The 14,054-nt window shown below is 46.2% G+C and overlaps 1 protein-coding gene across 4 annotated transcripts in view; it reads left to right on the top strand.

Moving 5' to 3' along the window:
- The first annotated feature begins 761 nt into the window (after positions 1-761).
- The window catches only part of LOC105898793 (RNA binding protein fox-1 homolog 2-like), a 39,847-nt gene continuing 26,554 nt past the window's right edge, over positions 762-14,054 (top strand). Inside the window, exon 1 of one of the 4 annotated variants that reach the window (XM_031572086.2) lies at positions 762-2,768. In XM_031572086.2, the coding sequence (XP_031427946.1) occupies positions 2,517-2,768 (252 nt within the window). In that variant the 5' untranslated portion in view covers positions 762-2,516. The remainder of the gene's footprint in view (positions 2,769-14,054) is intronic. The other 3 variants (XM_031572083.2, XM_031572108.2, XM_012825871.3) reach the window with 3 other exon arrangements.

Genomic DNA, 14,054 nt, shown 5'->3' with positions numbered 1-14,054 from the left:
AGTAAAGGAAAGAACATTTACTTCAGGTCAGAGCATCAGGTGAAATTGGAATGGACTACTTCAGCAGGCTGAATTCATTTTGGGTTCACTGAGTAATAACAAGAGTACATGAGACAAGGCTTTGATATGGTCATAGTGGACACAGCCAGGCAATGAAGAAACTCTTAGATTTGAAAGCCTTTAACTTTAAAGGTTAAAGTGTTTAGGGAGCACATCATATTATATGCACATTTTAGTAGTATAAAACTGGTAGACTAAGCAATGGATATAAACAGAAAACACAATTTATGTTATAAGCTTAACCAGAGGCTATGAACAGCTAAAGGCTAAAGATGGGAGGACAAAGGACTGTGTGTGTTGTTTGACAGCCACAATAAATATGAAAAACTTGAGACTTGTTACCAAGCAAAACAGGGCATGGTTTCTGTATCATATGGTACAGAAATGGCCTACTGAATCTAGGACTTTATTTATGTTGAATGTGAAACAAATGCTATTAATGGTTGAGCACACTGTTTTTCAGTCTGCACAGCAGGCACATCAACAAATATTGACAACTATTTAGATGTGGTGCTATATTTACTGGTTGCTCTACACAAACGCTGTCAGATAATTCACCTATAGATACTGGATTACAGTAAATTAACAAAGAATGTCACGACATGTACCTTATTTTCTACACCAGGGGTCGCTTAAACACCAAACCTATAACAATTATTCTAATCGGGTGTTCAGACAATAATGTTGGTATGTTCATAGTGAAGCCGATCGTGCTGTTTGGTTCGTCACTTATTACGCAGCATTGTGATTGTTTTCTCACCCGGATACTATACATTCTGAAGGTGTTTCAGGAGGCAGCACAGTTGCCAGGAGGAGAGAAATCAACGTTTCCTTCGTGATTTTACGCTGTGATTTTTGACCCCTCCCCTCATCTCCATTATTAGCCATATCCACATTTTCCGCCATCTGACTCTAGAAAGTTAATCTGCGCTTTGTTTACAGAGCAACATAAGGCAAGGAAAAGAAGAGAAAGGATATCGCGCGGTTTGACTTGAAAATTATTTTCAATTTGGGCTGTGAAGAAGAACAATGAATATTCAAGACAAATATACCCTATGAGGTTAAATTATAGCTAAACTAATGTTACACGAAAACAACCGTTACACAATTTCTCTCTGCATGGCCAGAATTTAAAACAGAATGAATGTGTTTGCATAATATCAAAGACCAAAGAATATTTGTGCTTAAGGGAAGGAGGGGAAACGAGGAGGGAACAACCACACAGAGGGGAAAAGAAGGAGGAGAATTGGAGACACGGTAGAGAGGAAATCGTGCTCCTTACTAGCCGACACACGCCGCCAGAATACATCGAACAGATTGGGGGAGAAAGGAGGCGATAAGAAAGGAGAGAAGGTGAAATACTAACAAGGGATTTACACAGGTTGGGATACAGACATTGATTATCACGAAGGAAGGACTAACGTTATTTTGTATTTCACGTGCATTTTAAAGACTAACGTTAGCCATTTTCTTCTGGACAAGGTATTGCAATATAACCCTTGTGAGGTAGCGGAATGTGTAAGCTAGCGATAGCTAATTAGCTAGCTTAGAATATCCGAATTCAGGACTTTGCAAATTGTGTGGGTTTGTTATCTGGCTAAAAGGCAACGTTATATATGCCCTCACAGTGTTATTCGTCAGCATACGCTAGCGCTCGTATAGTCAGTTGTTGGTGGTGTGGTTTTCATATTGATGCCCCTGACCATGGTGCTCTTTCCATGATTAAACAATAACACTAGCCTAGCTAGCATAAAAAATATTTTATGGATCAAAGACTTACCCAATGGATAACTAGCTGAGTCAAAAGGAAGGTCAATCGTTTAATATCTCCCCACTGCAGCTTTGGCGCACAAAAATATTGGCTTACGAAATACAGCAACGGTGGGACTATTCACTGGCATATTTACGTTCAGATTCCTTTAACAACGCCTTCAGACAGTTGCTGCATTCCCTGCGCGTTGTTTTTATTGTAAATCCCACCTTGATTACGCCAGGGCCTAGTTTACTATATTGCTAATTTATTAGGCCTGCAACCAATCTGTGAGACTGTCAACCATCAACATTAGTACAGTCTCATTATTTTTTCTATTATTTTTACCAGCTGGCCTAACCTTTTTTCTTCGATTTTCTCCGTGTCTTGTCATTGTTGGGAGGCACGGATTTACATTAACATTACCATTTAAAATGAACATTAATACGGCATTATTGTTTGTTTGACAGTACCGTGGAAACAATCTTTAGCTCTCTATATTTAGCCAATAGTGGAAATTTTGGGAACCGTCGCTAAATTTAACCAGGCTCAGTGTAAAACAGGAGTTTTGATCTTTCTGGGCAGAGGAAACCGGCTAAGGTTACTCACATTCTAGGCATAGCGAGACCCTATCCTAGAACAGGGTACAACCAAGGGGAAGGAGGCAACGGTATAAATAGATAGCTAACAGAGACAGAGCTGTTCAATGTTAATGTCGACTGACGTCGCATCAATAATGTTACCCGTTAATCGGGGAATGATGGACCGAGAGAGGGACATTGACTCCGCGGCTGGACCCCTCGAAAACTCTGCCGGAGCTTCAGCAGCGGTCCGAGGAATGAAGCGTGGAGATCCGGAGCCTGACGCACAAACAGCTGCAGCTTTGACCGAACTGGCCGGGGCGGAATGCAAGCGGCCAAGGATAGATGGGACCGGGGCTGTTGGTGACATTGGGCAGGTAAGGAATAAGACCTTCAGTATTGCACCTTCTTGCGCAGGAGGAATCTCATAATTGTAAGGTCTTTTCAGCTCATAGCTTACTTCACATTACCACGCCATTTGCTTTGGATAACAGAATATTAACCATTAACACTGAGGTAACTGAAATTACGTTACCGCATTGTAACTCAGCAGATTTGCTGCAGTCAGAAGTTGTTTAATTGTATCTACTCAATGATTATCGTTGTGTGCGCAGTGTTGCCATAATTAAACAATGGTAGTGATAACGCTACAGTGCAGTAACGTTAACGGTAGCCAGATGAGATATGTTTTGTTTGGTATATAAATCTGCTGTTTCTTTGGGAAGTGTGTGCGACAACCCTTGTCAACAATACCCGCATGGAAGCAGCATTGGTGTCGATGTTGTCAGTGCTGCATTTTCGGGTCTGTGAATCTGGTAGCTGGCTAATTCGTTTAAGGGGGAGGGTCGTTACAGAGACACAAAGAACAGGCCCGTATTACACCCCTCCGGGGCCAAATTGGCTACGGGTCTGTTTTGGCGTCTCCTTAGTACTAGTTTCACAACCGTGACTCGGCCATAACATTGCTCGACCCCACCAAATTATCTGACGAGTTGCGCGACGTAAGCAATGGTTAAAATTGAAGCGCAGGCAGTAAACAACACAAAACTGTCTGCTGCTCATAATCGAATTCTGTGACCGTTCGAATGCTACCAACCAGAGAGGGAGGAGAGAAGGCAATGGGGCACGAGGTGTGATGAAGGAGGGTCACGGTTGGAGGTTACGTGCACACGAGGAGGTTCGTTTCAGAAGCCCTCTGCCAATCAGCATTATCGATCACCTCGAACAGGAGGTCATCGCTGGAAATTCGCCTGGAGGCGTGTGAGCAAGAGAGAACTAGAGGGAGGGGACTTGAGGACAGAGGGATGGATGGGAGATAAATAGAGGATGTTTGTGGGAAATGCTGTGGTCGCACTTTAGACAGTGAATGTCACCCATGAGGAACTTGTATTGTTTGTTTGTTTTCCCCCCACTGTGATTCACCATTACATCAGCGTTAGACATGGACAAATCAACCCACAAATCATCTGTTTAATGCAAAAAAGCCCAAGCCAATCCAAAAGTTATTGTCATAAGGTAAACCAGGAGGAGAGAAGGATGCTGATGGATTGGAAAGAGACATTTGGTGACAGTTTAGGGGAGCGGGGTCAGTCCCCATCCCTCTCCCCTCATCCTCAGTAGCCTTTCTTTTGTTCTCTGCCTGCCTCCTCCAGTCACTCCCTCCCCCAGGCTACCCCCTTTAAATCTCCCCCAGCCCCCCCTGCCCAAAGGCACATTTCCCGGTTTGTTGATTGACTTCTGTATCACCAATTCTTTTTCATGTGCCAGTGACCAATGGGAATCCCCCCTCCCCCCTTATCTCTGACATCTTGCGCACACACACAGACTTACAATTACCATGCTCTCTCGTGGTCCCTTCACCGTCTCTTCACAGTCTCACTGTGCTCCGTGGTGATGCTCTGTGTGTGCAGTGCTGCAAGGACAGAGGGACTCAGTGAAATGCTGTTTGTGATATCGCTGTCCCTCTTGGTCCTAGAGAGCCGATTTGTCCTATCGTTGGCAGGAAAGAGGCTTTGTGTTGCGCTAACGAGATCAAAGCTCATTTAAAAGAGGGCATTAGGCTGGCTGATCGCTTTAAGGCAGGGAAAGTAGTGTGTGTGTGTGTGCAGACTGTGGCTTACAGTAAGTGCTGCCAATCAAATGGGCACTCTGGAGTTTGACACAGGATACTCTGAGAGCTAACCTGCTTGCAGTTCACGATAAACTCTGACTTTCAAACCATGACATTTATCTCCCAACAAAAGCTATCTCCTTCTAACCCTGTCAGATCGATCTCTCTCTCTCTCTCTCTCTCTCTCTCTCTCTCTCTCTCTCTGATTGTCACTGAACTTTGGAGTGCAAGGCAGCCCAGTCACTCTCACCCTTCAACTTGTCTTGATAAGATCCCCACCTAAGAGTTGCTCAATATTTGTTCTTCTGCTCCCCCTCCTCACCCCAACATGTAAAGCCACGACATAGGGATGTGACTGTATGCCATCTTTGTCCTCTCACTGTCCCTCCCACCCAACACTCCCCCTTCTCTCTCACACACACACACACACGCCTAAACTCACATACACACACACTAACATACATACATACACACACACACACACACACTCTCCACTTTGCCCCCAAACTGTCATTTGCACTCCCATCTCCTCCTCTGGATGTCCCTGCGAGTCAACTTCTGCTGGATTGTCCTGTCTAGTCCCTCTTCCTTTAACCCCGCCCCCCCATCCTTGCATCCATCCGTTCATGTATCTATTCATTCTCACCCTATTTCCCATCCCCCACTTTCACTCACCATCTGTTGACCTCATGTCATTTTTGCTTCCCTTCTGCCCCTATTCTCTCTCTATCCCTCTCTCTCTCCTTCTCTCTATCTTTCATTTCATTCATGCGTTCGTTCAGTATTCACGCTCCCACCTCTTTACTTTTCCTGAAATAGAAAGTGGGGGAGAGGGGGGGGGAAATAAACAGAGCAACGCCCTTTTTTGCCGAGCGTTCAGAGTAACTCTGTGTATGTTTGTAGTTGAGAGTCAGCCGCCTCTGCTTAGAGTCTTAGTTACTGTGTGTGGCCCTGATGGCAATTGGTTTGACACTCTATTATCCAGCTGCTTGAGTTCTCAGCCATCTCTTGGCTGTGTGTGTGTGTGTGTGTGTGTGTGTGTGTGTGTGTGTGTAAGGAGAGATGCCATGCTTTTTTCCCCCTACTGTTAGTTTGTGGGGGAGGGACAGCAGGAGTGCTGGTAGTAATGTATACCTGATCTTAGGGAGCCATATGGCCAACAGCCGCAAGTCTGCGTGTGTCTGTCTGTGTGAAAGTCTGTTTGTTTTAGGGGTTAAGTTTGTCTGTGTAAGTGCATGCTAAGTCTCTGTACTGTTCCTTTGTACTGGAAAGTCTGTGTAAATGTGCGTCTGAGGCCTGGTGTAAGGGTAATGTGTTTGTAAGTTGGCATGTTTCAGTGTGTGTCTTCAAGTGGTTGGTGTGTCTGTATCTGTTTGTTTGAGGGGTTGCCTATGTGTGCGCCTATGTGTTTGCAGACAGGGTGTCAGGTTCAGACCCCGATATACCCACCCCTTAAGGAAATATAAGTCACATGACATTCTTTGAGAGTGACTCATTGTCTCCATTTTTTTTAAGTCTCTCTTTCTTTCCCCTCCTCCTCCTCCTAAAACTGTAAGTTAACTTCTATGCTTTGTCTTCTCTCTATCCTTTTTCTTACTCACCCTTCCCCTGTCACACCTCCTTTTTCTTTTCGTTGTTTTGCTCTGTTTTTCTTTCTTCTCCTTCCATCCCCCATCCCCTCACTTGCACTCACCCTCCCCCCTGACAGATTGATTCCAGATGTTCCCAAATTCTTTCACTTGGCCTCATGGTCTCAGACGCTCCTCCACTCTCTCCCGCTCGCTCTCGAATCCTTCTCTCTCTCTAGCTCTCTAATCCTCCACTCTCTCCTGCTCTCTTCTCTTTGCCTGGTTGTTCTTTGTCTTTACCTGTGTCAGTCTTTTTTTTTCTTTTTCTCTCTTTCTCTTTATTTCTACCTCTTCTCTCTTCTCTACACTACAGCTGGCTTTATACTGTGCTGCTTTACTGCTATACTGACTCCCAGTTGTAATGTTCCTACATCATGTTGCACACTCATGCAGCATTGGAGAGGTTATTGATGTTTTGCCGGCATGCCATTTGGCCTTGAGGCTTTTTATGGAGATACGGCCTCCTTTTCAACATGGATACAGTGTGTCTCATCTCTCACATTGGGTGCCCATTAACTGGCCTCAATCAACAATCTGTCAATGTTTTGGGGGAGCAGTGTATGTGTGTTTTATGTGCGTGCATGCGTGCATGTGGGGGCGGTGTAGCCTCTGTCCCACTGCTTGCTGAAGTTTTTCAGGGTCTCCTCGGCAGCCTCGCTGTTTTTCATGCGGCGCTCCGAGGAGAGCGCTCTCCCCCCCCAGGGGACGAGGCACGAGGGGGAAATTGGTTCCAGATGAAACAGGAAGTGTGGAGGGGGAGACAAAGAGAGGGCTGTTTGAGACTGAGAGAGGAGGAGAGGGAGACTGGGGTAAGGAAAGGAGCGGCGTGGATACGGAGTGAAGTGCAGTGTCTGTCCCCTTTTCCTCTCGCGTTCACTCCCACACTAGAGCCCTTACTCTTTGGGCTGATCTACACTTGCCCCGGACATGCACTGTGCATCCAGACGGCCCCTCTTAAGAGGGTGGGCTATTCGCTCTCAGAATCAGAACCCACCCAAACCTCCACTGGCCTCTGCAGCTATGGGCCAAATTGGGGTGAGGTGCGAGAGCGCTGGGAATTGGAAAGCAGCGCTCATGTGTCTTGGTTGCGCAACAGCATCCACAGCAAGGCACTGAGCACATTGCCTGAAAATGAATGAAATTGTCCACATTTGAAGTCCTGGTCGTTGTTATTTCCAAGGATCAATGTCTGTGAAACTTGTTCCATGAGACCAAATCAAAAGCACCTCATCTACAATTTTAGCGTGAGAGAGGACCTTTTTAATGTAGGCTGTGGTGTCACTCTGGAAAGTAATGTCAGACAGTCCTAGACGCCCTCCTAAGCTCTGCTTCTAATGTAGCATAAATACACAACCTCTGTAGAGCCCGGGCAATTGAGTGCCTTTGCGAGGCAGGTTCTGATGAAGCATAAACCAGGCATTACTTTTTTGATTCTTTCCTGCTCTGAGTGATCTCATTTCCTCTTTCTCCTTCATCTCCCCTCTACTGAGCCTTGGAATCCATTTCAATCTCTCTCTCTCTTTCTCGCGCTTTTTTTCGAGCCACCCCTCCCCCTTTAGGCTGTCTCTTTTAACATGCGCTCATGCTCTGGATCATGCGGTCAGTCCGAGGAGGATGCTGTGCGTGCGTGCGTGCGTTCGACCGATCCGTTTCATACGGTTGGTGCAGCAGTTTGCCTTTCCAACCAGGCTGCATGCAGCCGCTGCGTCTCTACCCTGCTGTCGCCATGGCAGCCGTCTCTTTGCTGTTATGATTGGCTGGTGGAAAAAGAATTGCGAGAGTAGGCTGTATTCCAGTCCAAATCAAATGAGTGGAAGGGCCTGTCTCATAGAATCTCAGTCATATGGAAGGTGCCTGTTAAAGCAGCCATGTTGGTTGAGTCAGACCTCTTTGAGATTGAGCTGAAAAGGCAGTTTTCGCATCATCTCAAATTCTTTTAAAACATACAAATCTCTGAAACTATGCATTACATGGTATAAGTGCCATTTAATTGTATTATCCTAAAGCCTACTGGATACTCTGAAGTATTTTTGCTTTTGTGGTACTGTAACCTTAAGCTACTATGAAGAGAAGGCGTGTAGTCCGCCAGCTTTTCTCTCCTGAGTTCTCCTGATCTTATCCTAATGACAGCTCTGCTCATGAGCTAGAGAAGGGTATGGTGCCAGGAGAGTAGAAAAAACCCAGTTGTAATCCCCTCCAAATATGGCTGGTTCTTCTTGCTTTGACCAAGTGAAGACCGACACAGAGGCAGTAGAGAGGGGGGTGGCTGTTTCATGTGGAGAAGCTGGTCTCCCTGTAACATCTGTACATTGCATTTGTTTCCTGCGTCAAGTTTGAAATGATTCTAGCAGAGATTTTTGTCTCTCTCTCTCTCTCTCTCTCTCTCTTTCCACCGTATCCGTATCCGAAGTAAAATGGAGGCAAAGTTGAACCAGGCCTGCCTGGTAATCATGGCCTGTCTCCTTAGCCTTCTCGGGGAGTGTTATTCAGTCTGATTTGAAAGGCCTGAGCTTCATTCAGGAGCCTTGTTTTAGTTTCTACTGTTTTTGACAAATAGCTTTACAGAAGTTCCATGTGGTGGCAGAGATGGGCTCAGGTTTGCAGATTGCTTTCTCTGTATTGAAACCCCAGCATTGGGGGAAATATCTATACCCCCCCTTTGCTCTATTTCTCCTCCTCCTATTCTCTTGTATCCAGCACAAAGCCTGAAGAAATGATAGGGATTGATGGTAATTTAATTAAAAATAATTAGAGCGCAATTAACAACATGACTCCTGACTAGAGAACGCAGCTATTCACATTGTCATCTCAACTGGTGGGCCTGGTTGTTGGGGGTGGGGGTCTACTATCTTTTGCTCTCCTCAATGACCTATTTTTACCAGCTACACGGTTTGCCTGAAACAACAAAAAGAGAGGCATCTTTTGTGTTAACCCACACTTGGAGTTGGTAGTGGAGGTGGTTGTGTGTTCCAAACACAAAACTCCTCTTGTGTGAAAGCCCTATACACCTCACTGGGAGTCTCTGGTGTGTTGGAAAGTTTTGCTTCTCTAGGCCCGGTCCTTTGATGTGCTCTGAAGCTCGCCTGAGTGGCATACGCGAGGGGCAAGGGGGACTTTTTTTCCGAGACGTTTGAAAAGAGGCAAAGTGAAGGGGATGGTTGGGAAGGGGAATGTGATTTCAAGGTGGTTGTCGTCGCCAAAACAAACATCATTTACACACACCAGACCTCTCCCTGCACCCCCCCCCCCCCCCCCCGCTCGCCCTCTCTGAGAATAATGAGCCCTTGACCTAAGGTTTTTATGGTTACCCCCCTCAGAGCCAGGTAGGCTCATGTGCTTGTGCGCATGTGTCTGCACGGATCTTGTCTCTTAACTCGGGGACGGGAGAACAGACTGCTGACTAGGAGCTCTTTTCCCCCAGAGGAGCTCTGCCCCCCCCCCAGCCTCTCCATCCCCTTCCCCTCCACTCCATGTGCTGAGCTGAAATCATAATTCTCCAGTTCCCCAAACTTACTCCCCGCTTTCCTCTGCTCCCCCCCAATCTCTCCCTGCTTCTCCACAGAATGTCTTTTGTAATAAGCGCTTAGGGTATGAGAGAAGGCACAGCTACTGTCAGGGTCTTATCTATAGCTCTGCACACACACACACACACACACACACACACACACACACACACACACACACGCACACGCATGCTCTATCTCTCTCTCTCTTGCTCACAATCTCTCTCTCTCACACACATTGTGTGTGGTGTTATCTCCACGTGGAGACTTGGTGTGTGCAGCAGTGCAGGAGTGCCACAGGATGGGGGTGTTGGACCGCAGACGCCTGCGCTTGCTCTTCGACATGATTGATTTCAAGAACTTTACCCCCCCACATACACACACACTAGGGCTGTCAAAATGGCTCAAAAATGACGTTCGAATATTCGCTTTAAAAAAACACATATATTCGAACATATTCGAATTTCTGGTTGCGCATTAGGTACGTCAATAACAGGACAAATTAATACAACGAGACATAACTACTTTTATAGGTAATTTATTTAAGTTTAAACATATTTAACAACATATTACCTACACAAAAATACGTAAATTAACTAATGACCAAGACCGCAGAGCTTGCTTGCACACACTCGCACTCTTTCTTTCTCCCTCTCTCTGCCTCTCCCGCACCGCCTCGCTCTCTGCACATAGCGGTTTAAATGAACGACAACAAGGGATACGGTACCTCGGTTCCAGTGCTTCACAGAACTCCCTGAAGCCTATCCCATCCACCACACTGGTCGGCCTCATATCCTTGCATATGAACGAAATCAATTTTTGCGTGCAGGCCTCCTGTCGTGCCGCAGGCAACGAACTTGTGACGGACGGCGCAAAATATGTATCCAAACGTGGCTGTTTCGCTGAAGTTCCACATAGTATGCCGTATTCACTTGGATGCACATTTTGGAGATGTAGCCTCACGTTGCTAGTTGTTGAATGGTAAGCTAACGCTACCTTACATAGCTTACACACTACTTTATCTGTAGGCTCAACAAGTTTACAATCAACTGCCCAAAATCCGAAATATTTCCAGACATCACTCTTTAGATTTTTGGGGGTTACAATCACTTTCTCTGCTGCGGTCAAGCAGGGTTCTGCACTTTCTGCCATCTACCACCAAGTCAACTGTCAGCAGTGAGGCAACTTGTTGAGCCTACAGCTAAAGTAGTGTGTAAGCTAGAGTTAGGTTACCATTCAACAACTAGCAACTTGAGGCTACATCTCCAAAATGTGGAGATGTAGCCTCAAGTTGCTAGTTGTTGAATGGTAAGCTAACTTTAGCTTACATAGCTTGTACACTACTTTAGCTGTAGGCTCAACAAGTTTACCATCAACTGACCAAAATCCGAAATATTTCCAGACATCACTCTTTAGATGTTTGGGGGTTACAATCACTTTCTCTGCTGCGGTCAAGCTGGATTCTACACTTTCTGCATCTCGCAAGTCAACTGTCAGCAGTGACTCTGTGCCAGACAGTGAGACTCCTGTGACCTGTCCCTGATCTCAGGCGCGCGCCCACCCGCAAAGCAGACAGTGCTGCCGCTGTTTTTTTTAGTTTTTTTTTTACATTCGAATATTAATTTTCACATTCGAAATTCTATTTTTAACAACTATTCGAATATATATTCGAATTTAGAATATTCGTTGACAGCCCTAACACACACACACACACCCCCCCGTCCCGCCCCTCCACTCTTCCATCTCCTTTCTTGGGAATGCAACTCGCCGCAGAGAAGGAGGGGGGGGGGGGGGTTGGTGAGGAGAGAGGGTGAGGGGTGGGCGGATAAGAGGGAAGAGAAGCTGGGGAAGAGGAAAAGGAAAAATTCAAACGTGTCTGGTAGGGGAAGACTTCACAGTAAGCAGAGTAAGATACTGGCAATCACTGTAGTTGGCTGCAAAAATACAGGATATAGCTTTCTACATGGACTATACCACATATGACTCGGTACACATAAAAGCATGAATCTGTCCTACTGTGTTTTAATTCAGATATTTGTGTGAGGGTCACTCAGTGTTTTTCTGTAATCGGTGACCAATCACATTGAGGGATGTGCAGCCTGTGTGGTGTTCTAACTAACAGGACTAACAGGGTCCTTATTTGTGTGTGCATGTGCATGTGCCTGCCTGCCTGAGTGCCTTGCATACACTAATCTCAGCAGTGCTCCCAAGCCTTTGGGGCTGAAATACTCCAAGTTGCAGCTTGCTGCAGACACATTTCACCACAGATTTATACGCCTAAAATCACACCAATGAGTCTGTCGGTCAATTAGAAATGAGGTCTGTAGATGGACGGTGTAGCCTTGCAAATGGAGATCAAAATGAAATGGAAAGAATGAAATTAACACAATGTCAATGTTTTAAGTGTTTGTTGGTTTGTATGTAACTGTTTTAGTATTTCCTCTTTTGGACTGCTGCCACACATTCCTTGTGCAAACTAGGTGGTGTTCAGAGGTATGTGGGTGGGTGTGTGTCCCATGTGCTGTGTATGCCTGAGAGCACCTATCAGTGCAAGTGCCATGTGTTAATCAGTGTTACTGGGTAAAAAGCAGAGTTTAGAGTTTGACCCTAGTTTTATCTGTTTGTGTGTGTGTGTGCATGCGCGTGCCTGCATTATAGTCAAAGGTGGTCTTTGTTTAGCCTGAGCATCTTTTGAGAGCGTGTGTGTGTGTGTGTGTGTGTGTGTGTGTGTGTGTGTGTGTGTGTCTGTTCAGCCTGTGTTGATAATCCACAGATCATCCCCTATTCATCCACTCATCCACTCCTTGCTTACATGCTAATCCCGTCAACCCTCACTCTCTTTTTCCCCCCATCCCTTTATCCTTTTATCTCCATCCCGTTATCTCTGGGCTGCATCCACTGACCCCCCCCCCCTCCCCCCGCCCTTATGCTGGGGTCTGGCTTGTTCACCCCTCTTTCACAGCAGATGCTCCTGGTTACCACTGTGGTATAGGCAGGGTGAAGCAAGACTGCAGTCATAATCTCCTCTCCTCTGCATAACGATGGGCCTTAGCCTCATTGTCCTCCCCCCTCCCTTTCTCTCTCTCTCTCTCTCTCTGCCTGTCATATCCTGATGGCGTTTCATATTATTGCCTTTTTACCACTCATGCACCCCCCCCCTCCCTGTGTCTTACGGTGGCTCTGGTTTATTACAGGGAGATTTCAAGGTGCATTGCAGAGCAATAAGCATGAAAAGGCACAGCTTTTGGAGGAGGGTGTGACTGTGTGATGGTGGGGTAGATGTCAAGTATCAGATCAGAAAAGATACAAAGACAGATACAAAAAAAAGAGAGTGAGAGGGAGGGAGATGGAAAGAGAGAGGATGAAAGATGAGTGAGAGAGAGATGGAGAGAGTGAAGGGTGAGTGAGAGAGAGAGTGAAAGGTGAGAGAGAGAGCGTCTGAGGTGTGTGTGTGTGTGTGGGGGGGGGGGGGGGGGAGCTGAGGGGCGTCCAGAGTGAGCAGGGCCCCGATGAGCTTCTGCCATCCAATAAATAAATGATCAAAAAAAGCTGCAATGCAGAGGGTTGTGTTACCGCCAGCAGCCAGCCAAGCATCCTCTCTCCCAAGACTGCTGCAAAGCCTGTCACTTCCTCCCTCACCCGCGCACAAACAAACGCACACACACACAGGGCGAGAGAGAGGGACTGTAATGGAGAAAGAAGAATGCGGAGTGGATGTGATGAGAGAGGAAAGGGGGGAGTGATGGAAACGATGAGAAATTGCGTTTAATACAGCAAGTAAAGAAGTTGAAGAACTGTTGGAAGAGCGAGAAATAGAAAAAGGAGAGAGAAAGAAAACCCAAAGAGGCACACTGAGGGAGGAACACTGAGGGAAGAACAGAGGTGTGGTGAAGCTGAGAGAGGAAAGTGTAAAGGTGGGCTGACAAATTTGGAGGTGGAGAGAGGGGGAGAGCGAAGGGTGAAAAAAGAAGAAGAACTGGAGAGAAACCGAGGGATTCACTGACAGTCAGAAATAGAGAGGGACAAGGCTATAGAATTTAGAAGCGAGGAAGGGGAAGCCTAAAGTGACATCTAAACAAGTGTAGTCTCCGAGGCAAGTGGGGGAGCCTCAGCTTGACGGAGCACATTTGAGGGAAGGAGAGCAAAATAAGGAGGGAGAATTTGAATTTGCCACCAGTAGAAGGAAGGCTCCAGTGATTACTAGCAGATCCAACTTGCAGGGGACAAGAAGAGAGGAAGATTGTCTGGACCTCTTGCTTATGGTAGACAATGATGGGACTGTACTATCCTTCACTGATGTCGGTGAGTTTTCGTCTTTTGCCCCGCAATGCTCAGGTTTCCATTTCAAGTTGAATTAGAAGGCTGATATTCAATTACAGGAGCTGTTTTTTGTTGTCAAGAAGTAAAAATGCTTCTTGACCC

This window comes from Clupea harengus, chromosome 1 (assembly GCF_900700415.2).
Source record: "Clupea harengus chromosome 1, Ch_v2.0.2, whole genome shotgun sequence".
Classification (NCBI taxonomy): domain Eukaryota; kingdom Metazoa; phylum Chordata; class Actinopteri; order Clupeiformes; family Clupeidae; genus Clupea; species Clupea harengus.
This window is presented reverse-complemented; position numbering and strand designations above follow the sequence as displayed.